The sequence below is a fragment of the Egretta garzetta genome, unplaced genomic scaffold, assembly GCF_000687185.1.
Source record: "Egretta garzetta isolate BGI_Z169 unplaced genomic scaffold, ASM68718v1 scaffold13, whole genome shotgun sequence".
Taxonomy (NCBI): Eukaryota; Metazoa; Chordata; class Aves; order Pelecaniformes; family Ardeidae; genus Egretta; species Egretta garzetta.
In genome coordinates, this window is record NW_009259239.1 from 3,088,105 (window position 1) to 3,103,161 (window position 15,057).

The 15,057-nt window shown below is 38.8% G+C and overlaps 1 protein-coding gene across 1 annotated transcript in view; it reads left to right on the forward strand.

Moving 5' to 3' along the window:
* The first annotated feature begins 3,883 nt into the window (after positions 1-3,883).
* EIF3H (eukaryotic translation initiation factor 3 subunit H) overlaps positions 3,884-15,057 on the forward strand; it is a 70,357-nt gene continuing 59,183 nt past the window's right edge. Inside the window, exons 1-2 of the mRNA XM_035891589.1 lie at positions 3,884-3,901; positions 8,068-8,224. Coding sequence (XP_035747482.1) covers positions 3,884-3,901; positions 8,068-8,224 — 175 coding nt within the window. The remainder of the gene's footprint in view (positions 3,902-8,067; positions 8,225-15,057) is intronic.

A 15,057-nucleotide genomic window follows, 5' to 3' on the forward strand; every position in this document is an offset into this window, starting at 1 on the left:
GTTTGCCGGCAGAACTTGTGACCCCACAGGGGACCCAACGCTGGAGCAGTCTGCTCCTGAGGGACTGCACCCCGTGGAAATTATGGACCCATGCTGGAGCAGTTCGTGAAGAACTAGCCCATGGGAAGGACTCACATTGGAGAAGTTCGTGGAGGACTGTCTCCCATGAGAGGGACCCCATGCGTGAGCAGGGGAAAAGTGCTCTCCCTAGGAAGAAGAAGCGGCAGAGACAGCGTGTGATGAACTGACCTCAACCCCCATTCCCGTCCCCCTGTGCCGCTGGGGGGAGTAGGTAGAGAAACTGGGAGTGAAGTTGAGCCCAGAAAGAAGTGAGGGGTGGGGGGAAGGTTTTTAAGATCTAGCATTTTTTCTCCTTTTCTTCTCTGATTTTGATTGATAATAAATTAATTATTTTCAAGTTGAGTCTGTTTTGCCCCTGATGGTAACTGATAAAATGATCTCTCCCTGTCCTTATCTCAACCCACGAGCCTTTTGATTTACTTTTCTCTCCTCTGTCCGGTTAGAGGGGAGTGATAGAGCAGCTTTGGTGGGCCCCTGGCATCCAGCCAAGGTCAAACCACCACACTAACCCATGTGTACAGCAGCTGGGTGTGCTCCCAGTAAATACAACGTATGTGCCAATCGCTTGGCAGTGTCCATAGCGAGCCGGGACTTGGCACTGCGTGAACGACCACCTTTGCTGGAAGACTGGAACTGCTGGAAGGTGCAGGCAGGCTCTATCACCATAGAGGAAGGCCCTGTTCTTGTTAGACTGGGTTTCCCTCTTGCTTGAAGGGAAATTCTAGAGCTCTTGAAATCACAGCAGTTTGGAAGTAGCTCCTCTTTTTAAGAGAAGTGACAAAACAACTGAAAGAGCGGATACTTATGAAGTATTGTATACAGGGCATTATGTAGTGGTGGTTTAAGCTTTGCATTCAGTTTGCATTGAACGTGTTGCTGAGATACACATAATCTTTGTAATGGTTACAGAAAATGAAAAATTAACTGAATGTCTACTTTTTCTAGACTGAGCTTCAGGGTAAGCAAGGTACAGCTTTTCCAGCCGTGCCCCAAAGAGTGCACGTAACCAGTTAATGTTCAGGAAGGAGTGCTAAACTTCTGCTTGGCCTCTCATAGAATCACACACAGAATCACACGGACTTGGAGTTGTGCTTTGAGTCAGCTGCTTACTGAGCTGAAGTGGCAAGGTATATTCTAGCTAGCTTAATGCTCTTTGTGGATATTGTCACCTTCTGGGTCCTGTTGGGGGGGGTGAGGGGCGAAACCAAACACAGGGAAGTGTTGAGTTAGATAGCTATAAGCGCTTTATGAGGCAGGAGGCAATATGGAAAACCATCAAGATTCCTGTAATTACAGGGTGATACGGTTCCTAAACCAAGTAGAAGTGACAGAAAATACTGATATTAAATCAATAATCTGTTATGATTTGGGTAGTTTCCTTCAGCCTAACGTACATACTGTGGACCTGCACTCCTTTTTGAAGGTTACTGATGTTCCCTTTTGTAGTTAAATCATCTGAAATCTTGAGGTTTACTAACTAAGCAGGTAATACGGTACCGACTGATGCAATAAGTCACCCAGAGAGCAAAAAGCTTTGGATGCTTTTCATATGCTTCCTAATACTCAAAAGTATTCACGACAGGAGCATGTAACACCCCTCACCGCCCCCCCAAAAAAGGCCACGGTTCAAGATGGAATATTTTCCGTTCAATTTAACATGGATTTCTGAAGTGATTTGGTACTTAGGACCTACATGAGACAAAACCAGCAGAATCCTATGATTTATAATTTCTATGTGAAAACATACGCTTGAGGACCACCTCAGATCAATATGCAGTGTTCATAATAGTTGAATTCAGGCTCAGCTCCAGGAAACTTTCACTCTCGCGTCAAAAAGAGATTTTGATATTTGCACCTGATTGAGATGATATGGAATGGCATGCAGCATTCTGTTATGCCTCCTATATAATTATTGTTTTTTAAGCCCCAGATTTCTGTCAAGTTCAGAAATAAGATTTTAACATCTGGTGTTTATTAGCTGTTGAGTGACATAAAATGTAAGCTTATTATTCCAAGAACTGTATTTTCAAAGGCTTTGTAATTGTTGGTGTTAGGGCTCTAGCCAGTCAAGATAAAGGTAAAACATTGTGGGGCGTTTGAGGCTGCCTGTCCAAAGGATGACTGTTGTGCTTGCTAGACAGAACAGGGAGGGCTGAGCCTCGTTATTTCTGAATTTGCTGTTTAGAAACAACACTTTTAAAAGCTACCTTGTTTTTCAGGTCTACTCAGTCTTGTCCTTTTGGCCTTACATTTTGTACAGTATGTTCAGATTAAGTATTGTTCTGATTACTTATCAGGGAATTAAAATACTTTTTTTTTTGGCCACCAATCATGGTTAGGATTGAAGATATCTGTCAGAACAATTACTTTAAGATGTTGAAGGTCTTAATGGAAAAAAAAAAATATATTTTTTTTAACTTCCCCTGAGATAAAATTGGTCTAACAGTTGTAAGAGCTTTTATTCTGAAGTTAAGCATGAGGAAGAAAAGAATAGATGTTTAGACATCGATCATGTCAGGAATGGTCAAAAAATCTCTTCAGATGATCTAGAACGTGCATTTCAGTGAATTCAGGGTTTGATTTTTCAGTAGAGATCCGTCATATTTCTCGAGATCAGTATAGCGTTTCGCCTCTACTCTTCGGTTCACCACATGGCACAACTTTATGTAGTGGCAGCCTGGTGCCATGAAGCTTCATATCCAACGCCTAGAGGGTTAGGGTATCATCCTGTTGATTTTGCGCTTTTGACATGGTATCTGTCAGTGCTTTCTAGAACATGTTTCTGTGCACTGCACCGATTAAGTTGGATTTTTTTATGTGTGTCTGTAAACATCTGTCTCCTTAATCATCTGGAGGAAAGCGCGTTATGTGCATTAGACATATGTTTTCTTACTCTTGACCGTTGCAGTGGTAATTTACTTCAGAGTCCCTTTTCTCCTGGCAGGAAAGTTGAGGGACTTTGTTACCATCTTATCAAGTGGTGCTATAGCCAGGAGACAAATCAGCTCAAGGCAAGTTTTTGCTTGGTCAGCTTCCAGAACTTGTCTTTTGTGAGTGTAGGATAAGCGCTTATCTGTAGTGTGTAAAAACCTCGTCTGCAGCTATTAAAAAATGTTAACATTGCCCATGTTTCACTATAGCTTGCTCTAGTTTTCGCTTTTTTTTTTTTTCCAAGTCTTTGTTTAAAAACAAAGCCATTCTGTGCTTACCTGAGGATTTCAGAACTGTTTAATTAAATTCAATTTCTGTGTAGCTAATTGGTTAAGTTTCAGTACAACGTAGGCTGTAGATTTGCTTTTCTTGTAGTGTGTGCTGGGGAAGCAGGCAGGGACACTAAATTAGTGTAAAATCTGGTACGTCTTCATTTGGATATTATTGAACAGGTGAGCTAACTCTTTTTCCAGATGTGCCATATATGCATTTTGTGTGTGTCAGGTAGATGTCTTAATTTTAGGCATCTCTGATTTTAGTGCAATTCAAACTCAGTTACATGAGCTGTTCGTCATGCCAGTTGAGATCTATCCATTTACAAAAGTACAGTAATGATTCTCTCTTGAAGCTTAGACAATCTAATGCTAGGGCTTAAGTAAAATTGCTCATACTGTAGTACTTAAATGTAAAAGTTCATGGTTTGAGTTTTAAGAATTCATATGGAGAAGGTTCCATATGTGATACTGATGTATTCAAAATACATCAGGCACTATTAGCAGTAATAGCTTTCAAGACTCTTTTGCCAAGCTAAATATTGATCGCAGTGTTAAATATTGAGCGGGTGTGGGCGTTGTGGCACCTTCCACATTCGATGCCGGTGTCGATTATGGTTGGTTTGAAAACAGCTATGTAATTCAGTGTTATGTACCCTTTCTCTCCATCCTCTCCCCAGATGCTGGCAATTGGTGCTAGTGGTTGTGCAAACAAAGCTTTCTTGGGTGGGGAAAAAATATTAAGCATTCAAAAAGATTTAAGTACTTGATTTCAGACTAAATCAGCTTGTTAACATCGCGTATCCAGTGGGCGAACAGAAGCGCTCTCTTGTTTGATGTTGCATCTGTAAGGCGCAGCACAGGTATTGGAAATCTGGTTTCAGTGCGATGACTTCCAGCTCTTTGGAACACAATCATAAACGAATCTTCAGTGCTTTGATTTACTGTTGTCTCTCTTTAGAGAAATACAGAAATGTGCATTTTGACAAATTCATGTCCTTACAGCAGAATCTTTCCAGGACCCCCCAAAGGCTTACGGTACTTCAGCTGTTACAGGTATTCCTGTAATGAGATACAAACTTTGGATGTTGGGATGAAGTTAAAATTTGGCATTTTACTCCTACAGCTAAAATATGTATCTTTGAAGTGTTTAATAGTTTCAGAATGGTTCTTTTTTGTAGTACGACTTCATTCTTAATGTTTGAGCAATGCTTTGAAGATTTGAAGATTAGAAGCACTGCTGAACTGCAAGCTTTTTTTTTTTTTTTGTTAACTGAGGATTAATGGCCATTAAAATCTGACAAGTGGCTACTCCAAGTGATTAAATGGCTTTGGTATTTTGAACACTAAATTTTAAAGGCTGGGGGACTTCTCAGTTTTACTTAGGAGTTATTTGTGTATGCTTTTGTAAAGAGTATTTGTGTGCCTGAGTATTTCTTATACCCTAATTGTATTTACTAAATCAAACTGCATACGATTATTGACTTCTGTGTTCAGAGGTATCAGAATTTAGAAATCTGACTTTTTTTTTTTTTTTTAAATGGTAAGTCAAATTACTTTGATACATGAAAACGTATGCACTTGAGTACATAGCCTTCCTGCTTGACCAGCTGCATTACTTAAATAACAGTAACAGTTGAAATGTGATTTGGTTGCTGTTAATTTCATGTAGCAATAGTATAGCAGTTAAGGGTCTAAGGGTATTTAAAAACAACTATAATTTGTACAAAGAGGCGATGTCTTTTAGTAGATGAATAGGTAGATGGGGATTGTAAATAGTGTTTGGAAAGTGAATCAGCATTGGATGAAAGATGGGTTATACTGGTGTTCACTTAGATTTCTTTGGGATTTTTTTTCTGTGTCATTTGGGAAAATTGATTTGCATTTCTTAGTCTGTTGTGTTACTTGCATTTTTTATAAACACTTCTTACATTTATTTTCAGACCAATAAAACTCTTCTGATTCTGTTCTGATGCTTCATAAACATAATATCTTTTCTGAGAAATGTCTAGATGCAAGTTAGTGTTCATTTTTTTGGCAGATGCATGATTTACTCACGATGAAGTATTGGTTTGTACAGTCAAATCAGGAAATGTCATGGCGTTGTCACTGGTGTAGCTATCGGCTCTGCCTGCTGTATCTAGACTAGCAAACAAATGGAAACGACAGCTTTAATGTTTGAAACTGGTCTTGTTACCACTAGAGAAATAGTTCTACTTTACACTCGAATGTCTGGTTTTAGTACTGAAACACAAGTTCCAGTGCATGTTTTCCTCTAGGTCATATGGTAGTATTTTGATGGCAGGTTTTTCAGTCCAATTTTAAGAGCCTGCTGTACTAAAGCCTTGTGTCTTACGCGCTAAATAAAACTCCAGAATGAAGAACAAAATGAAAACAAGAATCATGTGTCATTGGATGCATTTCTCAGACTTGTTCATTTATCTTTTTATAAATGATTTCGGTAGCTAATGTATTTTCCAGTGCAGTCATAAACCTGAACTTCTGCAGCTTGCTAACGGGTGTGAAAGTTGGAGTAGTCAGTTCATGACCTTCCCTGCTACCTTTCTCAGACTCCGTTAGAAGACAAACTTGCAGGTGGGCCTAAACTGGGGTCTGTATCTCCCTGGGTAATATGTGCTGTGGTCTTCAGGCTGGAGATTGAAAGCTGCAGACTTGTGTAATAGCTTCATTGTGTATTGGGGTATTTGGTTAGCATTTAAGAGTTTTGAACTGCTAGTTTTATCTCCCTGAAAAATCATTGATACTCTATGACAGCCCATGCTCTTTTCATTTGCTGCTGCTTTCTGTGAGCAATTATCATCAGAAATGCTGCAATAAAATTGGCATTGTATCACAAGTGCTCCTGGAATGGACTCAACAGGCAAACAGGACTCACAGTAACAGGGACAGCCAGCGTGCATAGAAAACTCAAGAGCAAATGAGGAGAAAAATACTGGAAAAGGTGAAGCTTATGAGACTGTAAAGGTGTTGAGAATAGCTACACAGTAGGCAGAGAGCATGGTGTTGGGTTATGGATTCCTTGACTGCAGAAGACAGAGCTTATGGCATATATATGATAAACCTTCACACTAAATGCAAGTTGAATGTGGTAGAAGGCATCAATCTTCTGTATCTCAGTGATCTTGAACTGGTGTTTGCTGTAGTGCTTTCAGCATTGTTGAATTCTACTTCGCTGCCCACTGATCTTAAGTTCCTTACTGTTTTCCCATGAAATGAGGTGTATGTAGCCAAAGTACCTCTCTGGCTCTGTGCTGTAGACCTCTTAATAAATTGGATGAAAAGGTATGGCTTCAAAGGAACTGAGGGACAGATGTAAATGTGTAATAGGGTGAAACAGTGTTTTCTACCTGTGATTGAGAGGCTTCAGTGTGAGTGTGTCTGGATGCAAGAGAAAGCAGAAGTGAGTGGTGTTGTGCATAAACAAAGAATCAGTGGGTGTTAGTCCTGTTTGATTCCTAGATCCAACTCGGTTGGAAAAAGGTATTTGTTCTCCATTCTCCTTCCACCTCGCAAGCAGGCTGTATATGAAGCTCTTGTTTTCCCATTTTACCTCAAGAAGGCAATGTGTTTTTAAAGAATTTCTTTTCTAGTCACCTTCTTCTTCCATTTAACCTATATTGTGGCACTTGAATTCATTAATGCTGTTTTTAAAATTGTGACATGAAGTTATGCTAAACAGCCAAGGAGAAAGCTGGGGACAAATATATGTTCCTGGTATGTAAATACGAGCTTAACTTTTTGGGTTTTTTTCCCTGTAGAATGTTCACTAAACACCAGTATTTGCACAAAATCTGTTCTCGGGGTGGTTGAGCTGAAAACCTTACACTGGTCTGTTTGCTAGCAGACATTAAAGTAGTATTGCTTTAACGACAACATAGTCATCAGACTTTTTTTGGTGCATTTTGCTTGGATGGATTAGGATTTAGTGAATTAAGCTCCACTTGTGCTGACAAAGTATAAGTTCTTTCAAGTCTGTGATTGTGGTTAGTTCCTTATCTTGTTCTGGTTCTTGTTGTTAAGCATAAAATTTTACTTAAGTGTAAAGTGTTTCTGGCAAATGATTGGCTATTTCTGAGTGGTTTTGTTCATACTGTTCCAATTTACAGTATCATCTCCTGAGAATTATTCATTGTGGAGTTCAGATTTAGGGAGGGAAGTGACAATTATATTAAAAATATGATACATAATTTGTGGTCTTTTTTTTTTTTTTCTTTTATCATTCATTATTCTTAAATAGCCTATGACACATAGTTTTCAACATATAAATTGCATTATCATCTGAAGTAAAACTTCAATGAGATGTAATTTTGAAGGTTAATGCAACTGAAATTCGATGCATTTTGTGCCTTTTAAAAATTTCCTACCAGTTTCTGCATACTTACTTTCAAGGTGTTTTGATAGTTTCTTGTGCAGTGTTTCCCTCAGGAGGGAGCTTATTGCCCCTACGAAATAGCTTTTAATGGTTACAGCAACAAGGTAAAGTAAAAAAGATCAATACTTCATTTTAGAAGGGTGTTTCAGAAAATTGGTTTAGAACTGCATTTTGACTGTTCATTTAGTGGTCTTTTTCATTTTCGTGTAATATTAGAATGGCCTCCAGTTCTTTAACCTGTATTAATATTGCTGGTCTTTAAGACAGTAGCTCACTTGGTTTGCAGCTCTAATTTATGCAACATTTTGACAATTTGAAAATTCCAAATATATAGTTAGAGGACAAAAAAACCTCATTGCATAATATAATTTTCTTGTCTTTGTGTTCTAGGTTGTGTTAAAGATCATTAAACATTACCAAGAAGAAGGACAGGGGAATGAAGTGGTCCAGGGAGTCCTGCTGGGTCTTGTGGTGGATGACAGACTTGAAATCACAAATTGCTTCCCGTTCCCTCAGCATACAGAAGATGATGCAGACTTTGATGAAGGTAATGGTTACAATTTTGCAAAACTTTAGGTAAAAAAAAAATAAATTATATGTGCAAAAAAGGGGTTTTATTTTTTTCCTCACTGTGACCAGAAGCTTGTATGTTATCAGAGCGGGTTTTTTTGACTTGAGGTATCAACAGGTTACTCACATCTGTCATCCTGTGTATCCAATGGAAATCTGGTCTATGTAAGGAGAGTTACAGGGATAAATACTGTATTATATGGACACACTTATTTTAGAGTAAGACTGTCCACACAGGAGCTTACGTAAGTTTCCGGTCTGTAATTCATACACACTTTAAAGCTTTTTATGAAAATGGCTGTGTGTGTATTATGTGTATGTATATATACATGTACATAGGTATCTAGTCAGGCACATAGATTGCCTCTCTGTAGATTTATTTGTGTGTGTCAAGTACTCACTGAAAGCCTGGAGAGCAGAGCTTTGTAAGTTTGAGGCACTGCTTAACTTGAAATCTGGGTGATATTTTTGCTTCTCCAAGTGAACTAGAAGTAGCATCGATGGTTTCTATTTGTCTTGGTGTTTCCTTGCTGGTCCTAGTAATGTTATTGTTGCTGTACGTCAATATAATTGGCTTTACACAGAATGGTATAAAATTTATTAAGTAAACTCAAAAGGCTTAGGGTTCTAATCTTGGTAATATATATATGTGTGTGTGTGTGTGTGTCTGTGTGTTTAATGATACTAGTAGAAACGCTTCTTCATTAGGGCTTAAAGAGAGACAATTTAACTTCAAGAGTAACTAAAGAGTCAATATAGTCCAAGTACTTGCAGTTGGAAGCTTGATTCTATCTAATTTTCGTAATTCAGTATGAGCGAGATTACATAAAGTATAAACTGCTTTTTCTTGCTTATAATGAGGTTAGTTATTACTAAATGAATAATTTATCTTATAAAAGAATCTTAGACTCTGCCTTTAAAACAGATAATTTTAAGAATTCTTTGCAGCTTGGTAAGGTTTCTTCGCTGTTTATTGCTTCTGTTGTGGGATTATACAATTTGCTGTATGGAAAAAAAAAGCAAAACACAAGGGAATCTTAATTGTCCTATATTAATATGGTGCTTGAGTCAGAACTATATTTTATTAAAGCCTAAAAGATGTTTTAAAGATCCCTTCTCTTCTGGAGCTCTTCAAAGGATTGGAGTAATCTAAATTTTATATTGGAGCCCATGCTTCATTTTTTTTCTGGTAGAAAATGGCTGAATTGTTTCCATGTAGCTGCTAGGCAAGCAAGGAGTGACATAAATTTCTTAATTTCTGAGATGGATTCATCTCACCATATGATGATTAACATGCTGAAGCTGTAAGCCTGTGATCTTGTATGCAAGGTTCAACTGTTTCTGCTTGGGAGAAACTTTATTCCAAGAAAATGACTCTTGTCTTCCTTTTTCCCTTTTTAGCAAGTAGGCACTAATTCTGGCATTAAGTAAGGTGCAAAACGCAATACTTGTGGAGCTTCCCTCACCTGTATGTCTTTGCTTGTCAACCTTCTGTTCCCATGCTGCAGGCACAGAAAGAAGAGCAAATTCTAGCCAGAGTGGGAAAGTGAACCTAGCCAGTGACACCTATGCATGCCTCTAAGCAGATAGGGAATTTTCAGCCAGGTCAGGGGAGCTTGCCTGTGCTGAATCATAGAATCATTTAGGTTGGAAAAGACCTTTAGAGATCGTTGAGTTCAACCGTTAACCTAACACTGCCAAGTCCAGCACTAAACCATGTCCCTAAGTGCCACATCTACCCGTCTTTTAAATACCTCCAGGGATGAGGACTCAACCACTTCCCTGGGCAGCCTCTTCCAATGCTTGACAAACCTTTCCATGAAGAAATTTTTCCTAATATCCAATCAAAACCTCCCCTGGCACAACTTGAGGCCATTTCCTTTTGTCCTATCACTTGTTACTTGGGAGAAGAGACGGACCCCCACCTTGCTACAACCTTCTTTCGGGTAGTTGAACCCTATAAGCCAGCCTTGAGAGCCATTTTGTATTGGTTTTCATCTTCCCTAGCCTCTACTGTATGGGTCACAGAGAGGTTCTTTCTGTATTCTTCTCAGTGAAATACAGTTAAATAGACTGAACCATTCAGGAAACGCACAGCACTCATGTTCATTCTGCAAGCCTTTTACTTAGGTCAAAGGGCTGCACGGGCCCTATGTGGTAGAGGCTAGGGAAGATGAAAACCCAAACAAAATTGCTGTTGAGGTTGCCAGCTGAGTGTTAGGTACCTTTTTAGGCTCTATATGGAGTTGTCTTCTGTCTTGCCAATGTGAAAAACAATAATGTTTTATAAATACTCCTTGTTTGTTTTCCCTGGAGCTATGTTTCCCTATGCAAGCATCCTGCCAGCTTTTCAAAAGATTCTTTTTTCTTCTAGATACAGATACTCCAGCAGAGAAATCTCTTGTTATATGCCAGAACTTCAAAAATCAGGATGCTAAGAACCAAACAAGGCACCTCCCTCCCCCTAAGACTTGTATGTTTCATCAGTATCACAACTGGCTGTATATATCTGCACAAATTCAGACCCAGATATGGAAGGAAAGAATAAGGGTCTTGTCACTTCAGTGCTTCCATCACCTAGAATGATAATTAATGTGCTTCTCTTTGGTCAGAATAATGTTGTATTGTCTTTTATTCTTGCTTAGTGTAGATTTTTTTTTTTTTAATTTTTTTTCCCCCTTGTCTAAGATTCTGGAATAGAAACACTCCTATTGAGATTCCAAGTTTCTGGGCCTGCAGAGGGCAGTTGGTCATACTTGATTTTGTGTTAATGCAGGGACTGTTTCACTGGCTGAAGGGCTACACTACCCCAGCTGCCCTTCTCTTGAGGGGAAGAAATGGGGAGCAACCATGGTGCAGTTACCTGTTGGCAAACTCCTAGTCTGCTATGCTGAGAATTGAATGAATACACCCCCAAAATAATTTCTTCTATATCAATTTTGCAGGAGCTCTACGAACAGGTCACCTGAAAAATAGTCATTTGCCTTGTGGACTCCGGGTGATTGTTGTTAAGAGAATTGAGCCTACATACAGGAGGGTGGTATTTGAGCAAACAAACTGTTGGATAATTGGCAAGAGACATTTAAGCTAATGTTCTCCTTTTTTAAACTGAACAAATCTAATATAAAACACATTTTTGAGAGTGCTAAGAAAATATCTTTAATTTGAACTTGAAATAGGTATGCGTGACATTTAAGAATCGATTTGATAAAGACGTATTTCGAACTTGCTAGCAACAACCATTTCTTCAGATATAGAAATGCTTTTGTTATGGTGCCATTTTGTCTCTTGCTGTCAATGCCTGAGATAATATTAAGCTTTGACTATTTGCTGCAATGGAATTCCTTCAACAATGACATTTTTTATTTTAAAAAAACCCAAACATACCCAAACTTGGTTTAGTGCAAGAACACTTTAGTGCAGTTTGAATTGGACTATTTCTAGAAACTACAGAAAACATGAGAGGTTTTTTTAGCTTCAAATAATTCTTATTGTAAATGTGGGAGGATTGTCTACCATTTATGAATCTACAGGTGGTTTTCATCTTGGAAATTTTCTCCTGCAGTGTCGTCTTCCTATGATTCTTTTTACAAAGTGTAGTTTTTTTGTAAGATTTTACTGTCAGGGAAGTCTTAAACACCTAGGCTGGCCTGTTGGAGCACAAGATTTTTGGAGGGGGTGGGAGGGTTCAGGCTAGCTCTGTGTTAGAAATCTGTAGGTGAAGTTTAGTTGATGATGTGTGAGCTAATGGAGGAAAATTTTGGGGCTGCACTCTGGACTTTTGGGCAGGCGTTTACTTTTCAGATAACTGTGTTTCCTTATTACTAGTACACTTAAATCCTCAGGTATTGAATTTATTTCTTAAAACACAGATCTCAGTTATCTACATGTACAACCCCTATTCCTGTGTGCTTCCTCCCCTCCCCCACCCCCCATAGATTCAACTCTTGTTTAGGGAAAATCAGATTTCTGCTGTAAGGATTTTTGGCTTAGGCACTTCTGTGAAACAATGCAGTACCTCAGCTTGTCTTTGTGAGGGTGCTTTTCTGAGAATTATTTTCACTTTAGGGCACTTCCAAGCTTTTGTCTGAGCATAGTTTTCCTTTCTTTCAGTTCAGGTTTACAAAAAAGGTGTAATGCATGAAGTGCATTTTCTTCCTAAGAAATGGATGTGTTATTCTTTACTGTAAATTGTGTCTCTAAGTGACATGTTAAGTTCAGTCCTTTGCACTTCATTGTTTTTATCTTCAGTGCTATTCTCGAGTAGCTCTTCTCCCTGTTTAAAGGAAATTTATATTCCTTTAATGGAAAGCAACAGTTAAAAATGTGGTATGCATCATTGATTTGGTATAGATCTTGTGAGACATTATTTTGATAAGGTATTTTGAAACAGTGTTTATTTCAGCCCAATATATTTTAGTATCTTTCTTACACAGCTGAGATAATAAATTAAGTGCTGTGCTAATTACGCCAATAGAAACTTTGAGACAGCTATATAATGATACATCAAAATAAGTTACAGAAGTTGTAACTTCTTTTGTAACTATGTGGTTTTCTAGATGACCTCTGAGAGGCTTCAGATGGAAAGGTGATACCACCTTCTCCTTCCCCCCACCTCCAACATGATTTTTACTTTCTTACCTGAGAAGGTTAATTTTGTTTTTCACTTTTCAGGTTAGAAATATCTAGGTGATTAAAGATTCTAATACCTGTATTTTTCTGTCCTGTCTGTTGTTACTTGGTTGTATCATCAGTCAGTAACAACTAGAAATAACAGTGCAGCATTTCCACAAAAACACCATTTTCTTTGTTTAGCCTCAGATGAATGCAGTTGCATGTAGAGAAACCCATCATAGCTCCTGTTTGGTACTTTTTTCAGAGTTTTAATTGGCCAGGGGCGGCAGCAGCTCATACTGCTGAGCCTTACCTCCAGTGTTGCCAGTACATGTGATCCTTGCAGAAAGCAGAGGCTTCAGGTGGCTCAAAGGAACATGCTTAAAAAAGTCAATTTAAGATAAAGCAATGAACTGAGTGTGTGCTTTTTGAACTGTTGCCTGCTGCAGTGAGAAGGAAGTGAGTGTTGGGCTGTCGAGGCCCTTCCCGGTTTATTGGAGAGGACTTGTTCTTGAGGTTGCGTTTCTTGAAGCGAAGCCTGTGGTCTGCCACACCGATTTGATGGTATAGGGGCTTCAAGACCAAAGGCACATGAGCTCTTATGCTTTCCAGCGTACTGTGTCTTGGTGTGTGTGTGTGGTGGTGTTTGGTGGACTGTTTCCGCTTTTTAAAAGCATCTTTAGAGGACAGCAGCCTTTTTTATTGAGTTGTATTTTTTTTCTTCTATTAAGTTAATACTGTAGCTTCACAAACAGCCTTGTGAGTACAACTGGAGAGGTTGTATGAACCCCTAAGGTGGTTGAAAACCCTGTATGGTCAAACCAGAATCTCCCAGACAGTATGTATATACCTATAGGGACCAAATGGAGTATGAAGGTTGCTTGCGTTCGCTGTAGAAGCCCTGATGTAATTAAATTGCGGCCCCCTAGCTGTGTTGATTCATCTCCTTCCTGTAAAGACTTCTGTCAAGGCTAAATTTTGTCAGTTTTTCTTGTGAAAAAAAACCTTCCAGTTATTCCCATTTTAAATCTGCTAGTATTGGAACTCAAAGGTTTATCGTTGCAGGCGTATCTTTTATTTTGCTTGTGGTGTTGCAGGACGGAACTTGAGCGTGCTGTAACTGCATTCTGAATAGAGAGACGCAATTTTAGCTGACAAATTTTTGTGGTTTTGTTTAGGTTTATTCTCTTCAGGTATAACAGTTGGCAAAACCCAGAAGGTCATGTGTATTGTCTTTTATTATAAGAAAATGGAATATTTATGAAATGCAGAAATCCGGTTATATGGAGTTTCAGTTTTATTTCACTAAGGACAAGAACAGATGACCCAAATCTCAGCCTTGGGTTTGGCTCCCATTGTAGTCCATTTATCTGAATTCCTCAACCGTATTTTTCATAAGTTCCTGTAGTAATTTAGGAAGAAAGCTATACTATGTAAATGTTGACTTTTCAATTACTAAGTGCTGGCAAAAGCCCATCAGGTTTGTGCGTGCATTTATGGAGTTTCACTTTGTGCTCTATGTAAAAAGAATATTGAATTGTCAGTTGGATTTTGTTTTTTCTTTATCATTTGGGTGTAAGGAATTAATGAAATAGTCCGTAGACTTGGTAAGGATTAATTTGTGTAAGGAATTCAGACGATTATGATAGAGGGTGGATGGTCGCTTGTTAAGCACGCAGAACAGTTTTGTCTAGTCTTCCATGTTTTAGGGGTTTTTTTGTGGGTTGCCAGAACTGATAATGGCGTATAGCAATTGACAGAGAGGTTGGTTATTAGGCGTGCTTAATTGTCATGTAATAAGACGTATCACATAATCAAGATTCTTTAATGAAGCTGCTCATCTCCCCTGTGTTATTTTGTACTTTACCCGTCACTGGGGCGATTTGTTTCCTAAAAGAAAGCTAATACTGACACTGTTGGCATAATTGTCATGGCGTGCAGCGTGTTAAACGTTTTGCCCAAGTTTTTGTACTGAGCAGACTTACCTCTGCTGGAGGCTTTTGTCTTTATCGGGCAAAGAAGAAGAAATTCAGGTAAAAGGCTGGCTAGTCTATGCTTAGACTAGCATGGCACAGTCTAAAGCACCCCGTATGCGTGGGTCTAGCTCGGGTACAGCAACGTACTCCAAAGTATGGCTTTGCATGCAAAGCCCTAAGAAAAAACACTTTTAATTGTCTGGAATACAGCAGAGGGGCG